The following is a 16,598-nucleotide window of genomic DNA, read 5'->3' as shown; positions in this document are numbered from 1 at the left end:
GCTTCCTATATGGTGATGTCATCGGTGCCGTATATGACTTTGCCTGCCCCTGTTGCTGAACCTGGCCTGTTTATGACTATGGTTCCGGCTCCTCGCTTCCCTGTCTCTCGGCCCGGCTTGACTACTGACATGCCTCCCATGTCTTCGACCCTGGCCCACCCCGGACTGGCTGCTCGCGCGCCACCTGCACCTTCATTCCTGGCTTCTCCTCCACACGTTCCTGGCTGCCGCACTGATGTCCCTACCCTGGTAACTGCTGGCCTGAGCACCATTCATGCTGCCCAGGTTGTGCCTGCTGCTGTTGCCCCCCCGGGTTGCTCCTGACTCTTCAGCTGCTCCTGCATGGTTTGGGGATCTGACTTCAATCCTGAGGAAGATGGCGAAGAGGATGTCAAAGAAGAGATTGAGAAAGGTGTCATCATCTTCGCCATCGTCTTCGTCTGCTACCTCTTCTTCCTCTTCTCCTTCCGAGACCCAGCCAAAGAAGAAGAAGCCTGCCTCCCCCCCCCCACCCCCAAGAAGTCTCACACTGAGACCTCTAAGGGACTGCCTCCTTCCACAGGGAAGGCAGCGGGATCTCTTGCCGGCTATTCCCAGTCCACGGATCAGGGAACCTCTGCTCTGGCCCCCGGGTCAATTGCATCGGGAGCCAAGGGCGTCCTGCTGTGCTGAAGAAACCTGCTTCTAAGGCCAGTGGGTCCACGTTGGACACTCGTGCGCGAGTCGCTCCGAGTACCCAGGTTTCCAAAATGACCCGGGTACCCCAGTATGGTGCGGGAGAAACCTCTCGCCGTACAGGACCAGGCATGGGGCGAGAGAAAGAGTCCAGGTATGCAGGTGCCCCGACTCTTCCTGCTGGTACTTCCTTGAGTGCCAAGCCAGGTTCCCGGGAAAGTGTTTTGGTCCCTCAGGTCCGAACACCTGGAGCAGCAGAGAAGAGGTCCCCTGCTCAGTCTTCCCGAGAGGCTACAGCCTCGAAGAAGACTGGGGCGCGTCCAGAGGACAGCGCAAGCTCGCGCCAGCCAGCCGCGCGCTCGACTCCTCCCAGTCCCCGGCCGCGTCCATGCAGCCAGCCTGGCTCAGGGGAGGTGATCTCACGGCTTGACTAATGCGAGCCGCTCCGCTCTCCTCGGGAGACTGCTTCGCCTAGGCTTAAGCACTCTCCTCGACCTGGGCTGCCGTCACTATCGCGGGTTGGTGACTGCTCCTGGCCTGCTGCCCCTGTTGGTTCTGCCAGCAAAGCCAGTGGGAGTGCCCGATCCTCCTTGCCTGTCCCCTCTAACTCCTGGGCTCCTTCCAAGGGGCATGAGTCGGACAGGAAGAACTCTGAAGAGTTTTCTCCCCAGAGTTCTACCTCGGGGGCATATGTACCTGGCTCGGTCCTTGGCTCAACCAGGTCTTATGCCTGCATGATGCAGGAAGGATCACGGGGGTCTGCCGAGGTTCTCCCTCCTGCAGAGAGAGTAGATCAGGAAGACTGCACCCTGGAAGGATTTGAGGGTCGTCTTCCCCAGGATGCGGACACCCCCGAGATACAGAGGACGTTTGCTGAGGTTATTGCACTGATTTGTCAGCACAATGACCTCGGGGAAGGGACCACGGCCTCAGCTGTGGATCGTCCGTCGCGCCTCGAATCCTACTGGGGACCCAAGAAGGAACCCAAGGCTTCGATGGGGCTGCCGTGGTCCACACTTGCCGAAGGGGTCCTCGACCAGGTGAATGGTCTTGTGTCTGAGCAAGACAACTCTCTTAGATCGAACCGCTCGGTCAAGCCCCCTCCCCATACCTCGCCAGAAGCGCTTCTACATGCCATCAGAGAGGGCATTGCCGCCTAAATAGGTTGACCCGGACCTGGTACGTCTGGATCCGGGTCTTACGTTGCAGCAACTTACTGCAGAGAGCATCTCCCTCTCTCAGCAAGAAGCCGCAACCCTGGAAGCCACCGCATGGCGGCCTTCCAGGCAGTCTCCTGGTTTGATCTGTGGTTCTTCACAGTATCGAAGGTGGCTGCTTTCTCAGGCTCTATCGTACCCGGGGAGGACTCCACCTTTGGGAGACTATGCCAGTCTTGGGGTAGGGCCATCTCCTACCTCGCCCACCAGACGGCAAACCTATGGGCTAATGTGGTCCTGAAGCAGAGAGACACCGTTCTCTCTCGCTTCTCCAGGTCTGTAGGACCCGAGTCGGCAATGACCCTGCGGAATGGACCGTTGCTGGGTTCTGCCTCTCTCTTCCCTAGGGTGTTGGTGGACGCTGCGGTGGACAAGCGCCAGGCTGGCACTTCCTTGGCCTATAAGAAGTTCCAGTCTTCGAAGGGGTCCTGTGGGAACACCCAGCCTTCTTCCTCTAGAAAGAGCGGGTCTTCCCGCCACTTTCAGACCACTTTCCAACCCAGTAAAGGGGGCAAGGGGAAGAAAAAGAAAGGGTAACGCTAGGGGCGGGTCCCCCCCCCCCCAGGCTGCTGAAGGTGGTGGGGTGCCTGTCGAACCATTGGGCAAAATGGCAGCGACACGGAGCCGAGACCTGGATAGTGGATGTCCTTCGGGAGGGATACCTACTACCCTTCAATTCTCGGCCTCCCCTCACCTACTGTCCGGTCCATCTCCACACGTACGTCCAAGGAACTCTGAAGGACACCGCACTACAGCAAGAAGTGCAAGCCATGCTGAGCAAGGGTGCTGTGGAAGTCGTGCCGGACCAGTCTCCAGGCTGTTACACCCGTATCTTTCTCGTAGAGAAAGCCACAGGGGGATGGAGACCAGTCATAGACCTCTCTCCCCTGAACCGATTCGTTCGGCAGACTCGGTTCACAATGGAAACAGTGCGATCCGTGCTTGCTTCCATCAGGTAGAATGACTTCATGCTTACGGTGGACTTGAGGGATGCATATTTCCAAATACCCATTCATCTGTCCTCTTGGAAGTACCTCCGCTTTATCCTCGGGGAGACGGTCTTCCAATTCAGGGCACTTTGCTTCGGGCTCTCAACCGCTTCCCAGGTATTCACGAGAGTCTTCTCACTCGTGTCAGCTTGGGCCCACTCGCACGGGATGTGTCTACTGAGGTATCTTGACAACTGGCTGGTCCTGGCGAGCTCCCGCTCGCAGTTGCTACAGGACAGGGATCAGCTCCTCGAGTTTTGCCGCGATCTTGGGATCCTGGTGAACCTTGAGAAGTCAGATCTCTTCCCCAAGTAGAGGATAAAGTACCTGGGCATGCTGATGGACTCGGTGGCAGCAAAAGTCTTTCCCTTGGACTCTCATATCAGCAGGTTCAGGCAGGCAGCACAGCTGTTCCTGTCACGACAGGAGCAGCCAGCCCAGCAATGTCAAGTCGTCATCGGTCACCTGTCATCGCTGGGGAAACTAGTACCTCATGGGCATCTTCACCTGCATTCTCTACAATGGAGGCTAAATGAGTATTGGTCCCAGTCCCGAGACCCCCAGTCTTTCTTCATTCCTCTTTCCAAGGAGGTGAGAGAGGACCTTCGCTGGTCGATGGACGACAGCAACCTCTTGGTAGGAGTATCCCTGCATACTCCCCCTCCAGACATGCTGCTGTTCTCAGACGTATCGACCGAGGGATGGGGCGCACACCTGGAGGAGTTGCTGACTTCGGGAGTGTGGCACCAAGATGACAAGTGCCTTCACATCAAGATCCTGGAACTCAAGGCAGCCTTCCTGGCTCTCCAAGAGTTCCAGGATCGAGGGATGGGACACTCCATGGTACTGATGAGCAACAATACCATGGTAGTGGCATAGGTCAACAATCAGGGGGGCCTAGTGTCCCTCCCACTCCACCAGTTAACACTGCATGTGCATGAGTGGGCCATGGTTCACTCGATAGAGCTGTCAGCCAGGTACATTCCAGGCAAGAGGAATGTCGTGGCAGACAAGCTCAGCCGCCAGAATCAAGTGATAGAACCGAATGGTCCCTTCACTCAGAAGTGACAGAAAGGCTATTCGACCTGTGGGAGCGTCCAGCCATCAACCTGTTCGCCACCTGGCACAACAGAAAACTCCAGGTCTTCTGCTCGGCCGTGCTAGACCCATGGGCCGCTGCGGAGGATGCGTTCCAGCACCCGTGGGACAACCTCAACATTTACGCTTTTCTTCCGTTCTGTCTGATTCGCCGAGTGATGATCACTCCGAATCTGAGGATAATTCTGGTGGCACCCTATTTGGGATCCCGACCTGCTAGCTCTCCTCTCCGAGGCGTTGAGAGAGATCCCCCACTGGTCCAACCTGCTGTGTCAACCCCATGTAGAGCGGTACCACCAGGCAGTGCAGTCCCTGTGTCTTCACGGCTGGAGGTTATCCACCATCTCCTGCGAGCGAGAGGCTTTTCGCGTCGCGCAGCAACAGAAATGGCAGGGTACCTCAGACGATCCTCCGCAGCAGTATACCAGGGAAAGTGGTCCATCTTCTGTGGTTGGTGTCATCGACGGGGTATCTCTGCAGTCGGAGCTACTATTCAGCAGGTCGCGGAATTCCTCGTCTCCCTTCGCCGAGAGAAGCTTCTCTCCATTTCAGCTGTGAAAAGGCCACTGCGCCGCACTTTGCCTAGTCTTGCGGCTGAAAGGAGTAGACATCTCTTCCTCCTTCGAGATTTCCCTACTGATGAGAAGCTTCGAAAGGTCTTGCCCACCCAGGGATCTCAGGCCCCCGGCGTGGGAAGTGACTTTCGTTCAAAGGAGCCTGACTCGTGCACCATATGAGCCTTTACGAGAGTTGTCAGACAGGGATCTGACCCTCAAGACCGTCTTCTTGCTGGCCCTGGCATCGGCGAAGAGAGTTGGCGAACTACACAGACCTTCCTTTGATGTTAAACACTCGAGGGGATGGGGATCAGTTACGCTCAATTTCGTCCCGGATTTCGTAGCGAAGACTCAGAATCCTTCGGTCCCTAACCCACGGTTCGAGTATTTTATGATCCCCTCTCTAGAGGACTTTGTAGGTAATGAACCAGACGAGATACTACTGTGCCCTGTTAGGGTCCTGCGGCACTTTCTGAATAGGGCTCGACGTCTCCGGCCTGAGTGTCAACGACTCTTCGTTAGTAGGCTACTGGCTTGACCAAGAAAGAGGTGTCCAAGAATACCATCTCCTTCTGGCTTCGTGAGATGATAAGGAGAGCGTATTCTGCTGCAGAAGAAGACAACACCGGTTCGCTTTGTCCAAGAGCTCACGAAGTCCGCAGCATTGGTCCGTCCCTCGCATTCCGGAAGAACATGTCAGTTGTGCAGGTGCTGGAGGCAGGCGTGTGGTCCCAACAGACCACCTTCACCTCCTTCTACCTCTGGGATGTTGCTCACAAGTCCTTGGACACTTTTTCCTTGGGTCCTGTGGTGGCTGCTCAACAAGTTGTGTAGCTTACCTGGCTCTTCTAACAGGACAGGTTGCATCTCGCCTAAGATGTAAGGTTATGATTGGGAGCATGAATGTAGAGTGACTGGCCTCTCTTCTTTCTCCCCATCTTGGCTCTCTTCCCAGGGGCAGAGAGCGGACGCGCCGTTACATGCTGGATCTGGCGATCAATGCGGGTAAGCACCCAACGGGAGCTCCCGTTTTATTTTCCGTTCAGGTTGATAGAAGCAACCCCACTCCTTCCCCTTTCAAGGGGAGGAGGGAGACCATGACTATAAGACAAACCCAATGCTTGTGATTGCCTCTATGTCATCTGACTCCAAGTTCTTCCTGGCCTACTTTGCACGAACTGACGATTCCTCTTTCATGCAAAGGGACTCAGAAGTCTGACAACTGATCCCACATTTCTTACAACCCAGTCATTTTGTCAGAGGCAATTTTCCCTTCCTCGCTATATCGACCAGGAAGGGAAGGCAAGGTGGTGAACTCCAGTCAGTTCAGGAGACTTAATCAGATTCCTCCCTCCAGCCAGTAAGTCTCCTAATGTAAAGGACCAAGGGTTTGTATATTGTGTCAGAACAAATCACAATTTTTAAAAGTAAATTGTATTTTTCCTAACTATACAAACCCGAGGTCCTTTACATTTTATGCCCACCTCATGCCACCCCTCAAACTGATACCTGGGCCGAAAGGCAAATTGGAATGTTTACATCCGGGCAGGCGGTACTCCTGCCTCCCGGACGGTAGTTAACTGCCTAACCACCTTGTTTGAAGTTCAACAGCCGTTTCCAGCCTATGCCTGAAAGTCAGCCTGCACTGAAAGTAATTCCTAATGTAAAGGACCTCAGGTTTGTATAGTTAGGAAAAATACAATTTACTTTAAAAAATTGTGATATTTGCTCAGAATCCTCCCACCAAGGAGTAATTCTCCCCTATGTAAAGACTGAGGGTATGTATAGGTGTAGGAACAAATAACAAATTTTTAAAGTAATTTGTGTTTTTCCTAACATACAAACCTGAGGTCTTTGCATAAATAGCCCACCTCTAGCCACCCCTCATTCTGCTTCCTGGGCTAAAAGGTAAAGTGAATAAGTGAATGCGTACCAACTGGATGGAGGGGATTCCTCCACTTCCGTCGGTAGCCAGCTACCAATATCCACCTTGTTTTAAGGTAAATGGCTGGCTCCAGCTTCCGCTGAAAGCAAATCCCCTATGTAAAGACCTCAGGTTTGTATGTTAGGAAAAATACAGGTTACTTTAAAAATTTGTCACGTTACACATAAGCCATCATGTCATATAAAATTGCCAATTTTTACTTTGCATGAACAACTTTGTTTCATTAATTGGAATGCTCATAGAGAGGGGTTAGTTTGGGCTGGTGAATTAGTCTTGCTTTTGCATTGCTCTAAGAATGGTTTTTACCTTTGAAATTGTGGTTTGAATGAATACTGAGTGTAATTGTCTTTTGTGGACTCATTGCATTCAATGAGATGACTGTCCTGACATGGAGATTTTGCACACTGCTATTTTGTACATTATGGATATATATATTAGGTAGTGTTTTATTGATTTGGAATGATTAGGATAGTGCTTGTACTAGACTGTCCCAGGTTAGTGGTTAATTAAGTCCACCATAATATCCTTTCTGTGTATATGCTGTCTATTGTCTTCATATGTTGAGTGTGTCTAATACTGTACTGTAATTATTGATTAGCTTGTTGTCTAATAAGTGATATGTAGTGATATAAAGAAAAATTAAATAGGGAAGCATAAGAGAAAGAATGAAGACAGGAGAGACAGAGAGAGAAAGAATAAAGAGAGAGAGATAGAAAGAATAAAGAGAAACAGAGAGAGAAAAAGAATAGAAAGAGAGAGAGAGAGAACACAACAATTAAGCCTTGGTTGTTATGCATTGCGAGGCTAGAAATGTTAAGTAAGCTAAAAAGCAGGAAACCATCCTATACGAACTCAAAACAGTGAGCGAGTGTATCGCACCTAGGGCCATAAAACCGATCATAAAATCTGGAACCTGTGCCCTCGCGATTCAGCTGACCAAGGATTACTTAGCACCTCGTCAGAAGTTAACATTCCAGCCATATCTATAATCCCACCTTCAATAGGAGGTGTTCACATGAATTGCCATGAAAAGGGCTGGACAAAGTGAAGTAGTTCACCATTTCTCCAATTAGACATTCTAGGGAGGTGCTAGTAACACCCTCTCCTGAGGTCGTTTCCAATCAAATAATCTAAGGAGAAATTTTAACAACACCCACAACTGTGTCTTATCTCCTGTGGTGATGCCTGTTTTCTTTAAGTCTTTTGTTATTTTATCTATTGCATTCTCAGCACTTGCGTACAGATTTGCTATTGTTTCATATTGCGCGATAAGGAATCTGGTTATGTTATATAAACTGTCAGTCATGTTTACTGGTTCCCAGAGTGATAAACAAATTTCTCTGAATTCCGCATAGTTATTAAGTTTGCCAGAACTCGTGGAATTCAAAGTTTTGTGGGCGTCACCATGTTCTGAACTTAAGAGAATCAAGGCTTCATTTAGTTTAGCTCTTTCATCTGTTATTCCCCCTGAAGATATGCGACTATCTGCATCTGAGAGCCAATGATCTACTGTATAAGATTCGAGTCGACTTTGGTCAGGATTTGAATGATCCACCTGCCCACAGAAGCGTGTAGCTGTTGTTATTACAGCTGCTTGATTCATATTGCAATATTGGAGGGTGCGAGTACAGTATTATTAGTATTGTTACTATTATTATTACTGTTAGTATTATTAGAATTATTAACACTATTTTGGCTCTGGTTAGTTGTGTTATTATTGTTAGTATTTCTTTGCACTAAAGTTGAGTGGGAAATTAGTCTTGGAATTCGGCTACGTTTGAGTGTGGACAGTCTTGAATTATATGGTGAATGGCTAACTGTGTTCAGTTTGTCAAAGACTGCATTTTACAATAAAATTATTCAAATTGAGTACACCACTTCATATGTCTATATAAAAAATGTTCACTATGCACACAGTACCATAAAGTAAAAGAAACTATAAAAAAATAACAGTAAAAAAAATTAAATTCTTAAATTGAGTTCAAGTGCACAAGTAAATTAAATCCTTCAAAAGTAATCATTCAAATACACACAAAAAAAATGTTATGTGAAATTGGGCATCATATCATCAAGAAAAGAAAACATCCATCACAATGAGTACACAAATTTGGATATAATTACTCAAATTATTTATCACCATCCAAGTGAGAAAAATAATAATTCCCTTTCTAAATTATTTACTAAAATAATTATCACAAAAAAAATTTAAATCACTAGAGAGAAAGTTTCCTTAATTTTCAATTTGATAAAGAGAGGTTAAATAATCTTTACTCTATTATAAATTTAGAAATTCTTCACTTCTTTACACATTTAAAGAGAGAGAACTATAAATCTCACTTTCTCGATAACTTACAGGTTGTTGTTATTACGGAATTTTTTCGTAGTTGATAAGTTGTTCTTCTGTTGTTGTCGGGTTCGAGCTTCGTTGAAACATACTCTGCATTGTTTCTGTTACACTAACTGGCGATAGTTTTTAAACACACTCGCTGCCTGTTGTTGTGCAATGTGCTGGCTCACTTTTGTTGTGGTTAATTGTTCTATGTGTTTTGCTTCTCCGTTGTGCACCATTACTGTTTATGTTCACTTCTGTTTGACACTTTATTGCAGGATTTTATTTCTTTATATAAGTTTTGCTTGCTGTCGTAAAATGTAAGTTCATTTTGTAGATTTTCGTGTCGCTGTAACTTAAGTAATTACACTGATATTTTTGTTAATGTCTTTTTGTTTCATCTCGCCTTCTGGATCCCATATCACTGCCACCAAATTTATGTCATGCACAAGTTTATTTTCATAACTTGTGTGACATATTATTGTTCCCTTCTTATCTGCGTCTTTCTTCTAAGTCGACGAAGTAGTCGTCCACAGCGTCTCTTCCGTAGTCAGCAGCTCACGATATTATTATTTCGAAGGGATATATATGAAATGTAATTATATCTCTCAGAAAGGCGTAATGGAGACGAAATGGGTAGCTTCTTACTTTAAGGATGAAAGTTAATTACATATACACAAGTACAATTATGGTTACAGTTTACTATCTTGAAACCATTCTTGCTAGTCAAAGTTCAGTTTATGTCTGGTTAAATAGCTTGCGGTCAGAGTCTGGTTGGGACCACGGAAGCAAGGGGAAGAACTGCGGTCTTTCTTCCATTTGGTGACTAGTGACTTGAATGAATCTTCTCTGCTGTTCTGCTCTGGAACCCCTGGATCTTCTTGCTATCTTCCATCTCCTCCCTTGAAGTTCCTCATTGGAAGATTTTATCTGTAAGGTCTCCCCTCGAACAGCTTGATTGGGAAGGACAGTTGTGTGTGTTGTTAAAATCTCTCCATGGAGGATTTGATTGGAAATGACCTCAGGAGAGGGTGTTACTAGCACCTCCCTAGAATGTCTAATTGGAGAAATGGTGAACTACTTCACTTTGTCCAGCCCCTTTTCATGGAAATTCATGTGAACGCCTCCTATTGAAGGTGGGATTATAGATATGGCTGGAATGTTAACTTCTGATGAGGTGCTAAGTAATCCTTGGTCAGCTGAATCGCGAGGGCACAGGTTCCAGATTTTCTGATCGGTTTTATGGCCCTGAGCGCGATACACTCACTCACTGTTTTGAGTTGTATAAGACGGTTTCCTGCTTTTTAGCTTACTTGACATTTCTAGCCTGCCAATGCATAACTCCCAACCAAGGCTCTCTCTCTCTCTCTCTCTCTCTCTCTCTCTCTCTCTGACCTCTTTCTCTCTCTTCTTCTTTTTCTAACTCTGTTTCTCTTTATTCTTTCTATCTCTCTCTCTCTCTTTATTCTTTCTCTCTCTGTCTCTCCTGTCTTTATTCTTTCTCTTATGCTTCCCTATTTAATTTTTCTTTATATCACTACATTGTAATCCAGTGATATTCCAGTTACCATGACATCTGCATGGGAGTATTTTCTGTAAAAACTGTTAGACTGAATTTATACTGTAACATTATGTAATACTTCTGTCATTATTTTTTGAGTTTCATAGACATAAAGTATTTCTGTATGGAGTAAACTATACATGACAAAGCAACCAGGGCATGAATTGTTGTTTGGTCTCTTTTTTTTTTTTAAACCAGACACCCATTAATGATATATTTCATCAGGTAAAAGGAGAGTGATTGTATATTTTTAATTTTTTTTTACATATATGAAACATAAACATGAATTTTTTTGACATATGAGTGATCTCTAGCTTTTGTGCTGTGTGAATAAACAAATTTTTGTGTATTTGATTGGTTTGAGTGCTGTACAGTTATTCCCCATGGATATGTGAACTTTCTAAGTCAATTTATAACTTAAATCAGTAAAACGAAAATATATAAAAATGTAAAATACAAAACTTTTCAAATATATAGCAACTGTCTAAAATCTTTAAAAGTTAATTATAGGCTTTGTCTGTTGTTTGATACTTTGTGTTAAAGCAGAGGCAAGATGTTGAGCTGCAGTGATTGAATTTCAGATTTTGGTGGAGAGGCTGAAATTGTTTTTGTGTTTTGAGCTTGGCATATAAGGATTTTTAGAGTAAATGGAGAAAACTTCTTGAAATTATTCAATATTGTTTTACTACATTTTAATATATGTCTGTTTAAAGGTACAACAGGGATTACATCTACCACAAGTGGATCAACTCTTACATCACTTTTCTCTACTCCAGCAAGTCAGCCTCAGACTACCGCTACTCAACCAAGTTTGTTAGGTAAGGTTATTGTACAGTAATTATTATTTGGTGAAATACTGTGACTGCAAAAGTAGAATTTATTTTTGGAGTGAAACCTACCTCTGTATTATGATAGCTGTAGTCACTTTGCAGCAGGAGAATGATATTGCTTTAAAACTAAAAAATTAATAGGATTGTTTAGTTTGAACTGTTTATGACCCATACCTTTTGGGTGAACGGCTGGTTCAATCATCTATTGTTTTCCATTCAGATTTTGTCATCAGCCTGCAAGGATGTTGGATGCATTGGAGAGAGTTGTTGACATATTTGTTGCTGATTTGGATTTGGTTTGATATTAATTTGGTCTTGTCTATTATTTAGGATGAATTCACAGGAAGATAATGACAAAACATAGGGATTAAAAGGTAAGAGAGTGTAACACTCATATGCATTCTTTAGCCTCTCTTTACTCTTTATCCCATGATGTTCACAATCTGTACATATGTGGGAGCAAGGATTGTGCTTTCAATGACCTTGCCATTAGTGTGCTGATATATATAATATACAGTACAGGTTGACCATCTCTAATCCGGCATCATTGGGACCTAGAGGGTGCCAGATTAGCCATTTTGCCGCATTAGCCATTTATTAGGCTAGAATACACGAAACACAGTAGCTAAGCACCTCATCCTAGAATTAAAATATCCCATAAATCAGTACAAGTTGGTTAATAAAGAAGACAATTATCAAATACAGGTAGTGCTGGATGGGCGATAATTCGACCTGATATTTTTGACCAAGTGGATGGGGTTAGTTTAATTAATCCCGTTATTTAAAAATATTTTGGAAATATACTTGTTTAGATTTCCTGCTGTATCTGCATTCAGACATTATAGAGAGACCAACTTACAATAGACCAACTTTTCCTCCATCTCTTTATTCCATCTGCTAGTTAAAAAGTAAAAGAGAATGATAAAAGTATTGTTAGTAACGTTATACTCTTGCGTAAATGTGTACAGCCATAAACAACTGAACGGGGAAACTGTTGTTTTGCTAATAATCGTATCGGATAACAACTGTTGTGCTTGTATTTCAACCATCGTACAGTAATACACAATTACTGTAGTTATATTACAAATGACGTTGAGGACTGAAATATTTTTTACACTATACCCTTGTTCCGGACTACTGATTGCCGGATTAGTATATATGTATGTATATATAATATGCACACAGTAAACCCTCGGATTGTTCTTTCATTGACCTTGCCATTAGTGTCTGATATATATATATATATATATATATATATATATATATATATATATATATGTTATATATATATATATATATATATTATGGGGTATATATATATATATATATATAATATATATATATATATATATATATATATATATATATATATATATATATATATATATATAAATATATATATATATATTTAATGTATATATATATATATATATATATATATATATATATATATATATATATATATATATATATATATATATATATATATATATATATATATATATATATATATATATATATATATATATATATATATATATATATAATTATAATATTATATTATATATATATATATATATATATATATATATATATATATATATATATATATATATATATATATATATATTATCTATATATATATATATATATATATGCTATGTATGTATGTATGTATAATATGCACACAGTAAACCCCTCGGATTGTTCTTTCAATGACCTTGCCATTAGTGTGCTGATATATATAATATACAGTATATATATGTATCGAGAGAATAGAGAAAAACGTATATTTTGTAAGTGGAAATATCCTATTTCCGTTTTGGGTCAGTACGAAAGGACCATAAACTCATAAATCTCCCAGCCTGTCACAACAAGTTGCCAACCATATCTTCAAGAACACACCAGCACTTTGTGGCGCTAAGAGAAATTGCATCTGGCCGTGCCTTGAAATCCTCGAGGGTCCTGAGGTTAGTAGAGTGTGGAAAAACACCCTCACCCCCTTGACTTGAAGGAGAGCCCAAGGAAATAAGCCACGCCCATAGGTCAAGCTTAGATGTTTTGGCCAATCAAATGCCATCAGTGCCAGAGACCTAGAGACGTCCTACAAGGAGCAAATACCCAATAATCAATAGGAATTCCTTAAAACACACCTCCAAAAGTTGGAATGAAGCAAGTGGAGGAGGTGCCTCAGGAAAGCAGTACCTGCCCAGAATATGACGTCATGGTTGACACAAGGGAAAATGGGAGATATAAGGACAGGCAGACAGGAAAGAATCGGAGGGAGAGAAAAGTCAGAGAGAGTCGAAAGGGGGAAAAGAGCAGAGTCTAAGCAGAGTGGGAAGATAGAGAGAGAGAACTATTGCGAAGTGTGGGGAAGCAGAAAGAAACAGAAGGACAGAAGGACAGAAGGAGAAGTGTGTTAGTGAAGGAAAGACTCTGAACAAAAGTCCCCGTAATCTTATTTTCCCAGCCCGAGAAGAACCCTAAAAGAGTTCAGAGGTCTGGTTAAACAAATCATTTATAACTAACTAACTAATTTGTTAAGTCTCTCGAAACCATTATTTTAAAGTCTCGAACCATTAAGAAACAGTTAAGAAACTATAGGTGGAACTGTAAGACAAGAAGTGCAAATAAAGAAGAAACGGGAACAATTAATCATTTTCCCTTTAACCTTAGTAATTTATAATTTAATAACTGTTTTTAAAGAACTATTTGTTCCTGCTACAAATAACTTCCATGCCGCTACCCCGGGCACGTTACCTTAGAGTTGGGCCCTTTGAAGGAAAGAAACGGGGTCCGACAACAGCTGGTGGCAGCGGTGGGATATCAACAGCTAGCGACAAGAAGTGGGATAACAAAGCTGCAGCCGATGGCGATCGGTGAGATTACAACAGCTAAGTGAGATAACCGTGGGTGTACAGGTAATGATCACGAACAGTTGGCGAAACAGTGAAGTGAGATAAACAGTTGAAAGTAGAATAAACAAGTGATCAAAGAAAAACACTAAAGACAAAACATAACATACCCCACTCTGCAAAGAAAAAATAAAACACCCCACGCAAACACACACAATGCTACGACAAAGCAGAAGACTACGCCGCAGAGAGAGATGCCCTTTTCCTCTCGCCGCCACCGGTAATTCCCGTGATCGAGTGAGAGGAAGATCCCCAGCTAAGGCGTAGTGACGGAAGGACGCTGAAGAAGAAGGTGAAGAAGACGATGAACGAACAACCCAACCCTTGGACGAAAGCCTACAAATAACAGAATCAAGCTGCCGAGAGAATATGTGCAGAAAGACGAGAGAAAAATGACACACAGTAAGAATGTCCTTACGGTCACACACACACACGTAGAAGATTTTTTTTCTTTGAGTTAGAAACACACAAAATTAAGTCGACTAAGAACACTTGTATTGATATTCATTTGAAAAACAAAACTCATACGTAAATTAAACAGACTTGGCAACAAGTTTTTTTTCTTTTTCTCTTTCTTTAACTAAGCACCTACCGATCTTTTTACTAAATTTTATCCAACATTTGGTATTACTAAAATTTATTTAATGTTTGGCATGACTAACCCATAATTTCTGTATTTTTTTTGTGTCATTCTACGGGTATTTTAAGCATTTAATTTCTTATTTAACATTCATTAGCTGAAATTTATATATTTTTGATCGAGTAATTTTAGAGATATGTTTGAACTGCAATGAAGGTGTTGAGAAATGGGAAGCCTGGCTCTCTTTTGAGAAACACGAAGATGCCTTTAGTGCCACATGCAAAATTGAAAGTATTCTTCATCATAATTGTAATATAAAGGGAGTACTTTGTGAGAAATTCCCTAGAAATTTAGATGTTTATGGCCCAGCTTACTGGAATGAAAATGAGTCTCCGACTCTTGAAAATAATCTGCAGAAAGTGCCTAAACTCCTCCAATGGCATATAGCAACTGCAAAAGAGGAGAATTATAATTATTTTAAATTCAGTAAATTTATGCGAAAGAAGTAGGCACTACAGGAAATGGTGACATTTCTAGATTTAGTAAGAAATCTGTTCTTATGCAAAATCCAAGACGCAATCACTTATGGCTTTCAATTTAAAAGTAGATGACAGTGAAATGTTAGTAGATATCAAACCCTATATTAATTTCAGTTATGGAACAGAGGTAATCTTTAAGAGGGATTTATATGACTTCAAAGAAGAGGAGATATTAGATATGTGTCCAAAACAGGTTTGGCTGGTACGTAAAGTTCCAAAAACTACAATGGTAATTATCACTTTTGAGGATCATAATGTTCCCTATCATTTGTATATATAAAATAAAAGGGTGTCGGTATGCCCATACAAACAAAAACCATTACAGTGCTTCAGTTGTTTCAGATATGGTTATCCTTCTTGAGTCTGTAAAAATGACAAGCTGTGTGACAACTGCTCTGCACCAGCACATGGCAAATGCACGTTAGTTTTCAAATGGAAACAACTGCTCTACTAAAATCAGATGCAGAGCATATATGTGTGGGTTATGCCAAAAGACTTCTAAGTAAAGAAAAGAATTATGCTAAGGCCTTGAAATCAAATATCAGCAAGCAAAATAAACAAAAAAAAGCCAGGTAGGCCAATGAATGCAAACATAAGTTCAGATATAAATGCTCAGCCTCCAATTTTGGATATTACTCTCCTTCCCTCTGCACCTTCTCCTCCTAAGATGAGCAGCCTATCATCTCGGGTGCTCTCTCTGCCCAATTTAGGAGAGGAACTCTGTACTCAAGAGCATGTTAATGCTCTCATAACAGAGGGAAAATACCAACACACCTCCCCACTTGCCAATAGGAAAAGGGGGAGACCACCTTCCTTTTCCCCTCCTGTTACAAGACCTCCAGAGATACATAGCAATAGGTATGAAATCGCCTAATGAGATAATTCACTCAAAAGCCACTGTTGACATACACCACAATCCATGCCAATCAGATAAGCTACATAATGTTATAAAGAGTGTAAAACCAAAAATATCTCAACTCTCATTTAAAAAATCATTAGGAATCACCAGTAAAATGAAAAATTCAGAATTGAGGACTGGAAATAACCAGCATTTTCTTCGTCTTGCAATGGAATTGTCAAGGTCTGAGGGCTAAGTATGAAGAGCTTAAGATGCTCATTCATGAATTCTCTCCAGTTTTTGTTTACAGGAAACTATGTTGGATATTAATACTCCTTGTCCAAGGGAATACACTGCATACTGAACTGCTTATAATCCTCAAGTAGGAAGTCATGGAGGGAGTTTGGTTTATATTCGCCATGACATTCCACAGACATCTTTAAGTCTGCAAACTCCCCTTCAAGCTGTAGCAGTGCAAGTAGAATTAATTAGAAAATATACTGTTTGTTCTCTTTACTTACC

General features: G+C 42.7%; 1 protein-coding gene across 7 annotated transcripts in view; it reads left to right on the top strand.

Moving 5' to 3' along the window:
- The window catches only part of Nup62 (Nucleoporin 62kD), a 339,835-nt gene that overhangs the window by 144,315 nt on the left and 178,922 nt on the right, over nt 1–16,598 (top strand). For all 7 annotated transcript variants that reach the window (XM_067100505.1, XM_067100502.1, XM_067100504.1 and 4 more), the window contains exon 4: nt 11,085–11,189. In XM_067100505.1, coding sequence (XP_066956606.1) covers nt 11,085–11,189 — 105 coding nt within the window. The remainder of the gene's footprint in view (nt 1–11,084; nt 11,190–16,598) is intronic.

This window comes from Macrobrachium rosenbergii, chromosome 56 (assembly GCF_040412425.1).
Source record: "Macrobrachium rosenbergii isolate ZJJX-2024 chromosome 56, ASM4041242v1, whole genome shotgun sequence".
In the NCBI taxonomy this organism is placed as follows: domain Eukaryota; kingdom Metazoa; phylum Arthropoda; class Malacostraca; order Decapoda; family Palaemonidae; genus Macrobrachium; species Macrobrachium rosenbergii.
Note: the sequence above shows the minus strand (reverse complement) of the source record. Positions and strands in the feature narration are given on the sequence as shown.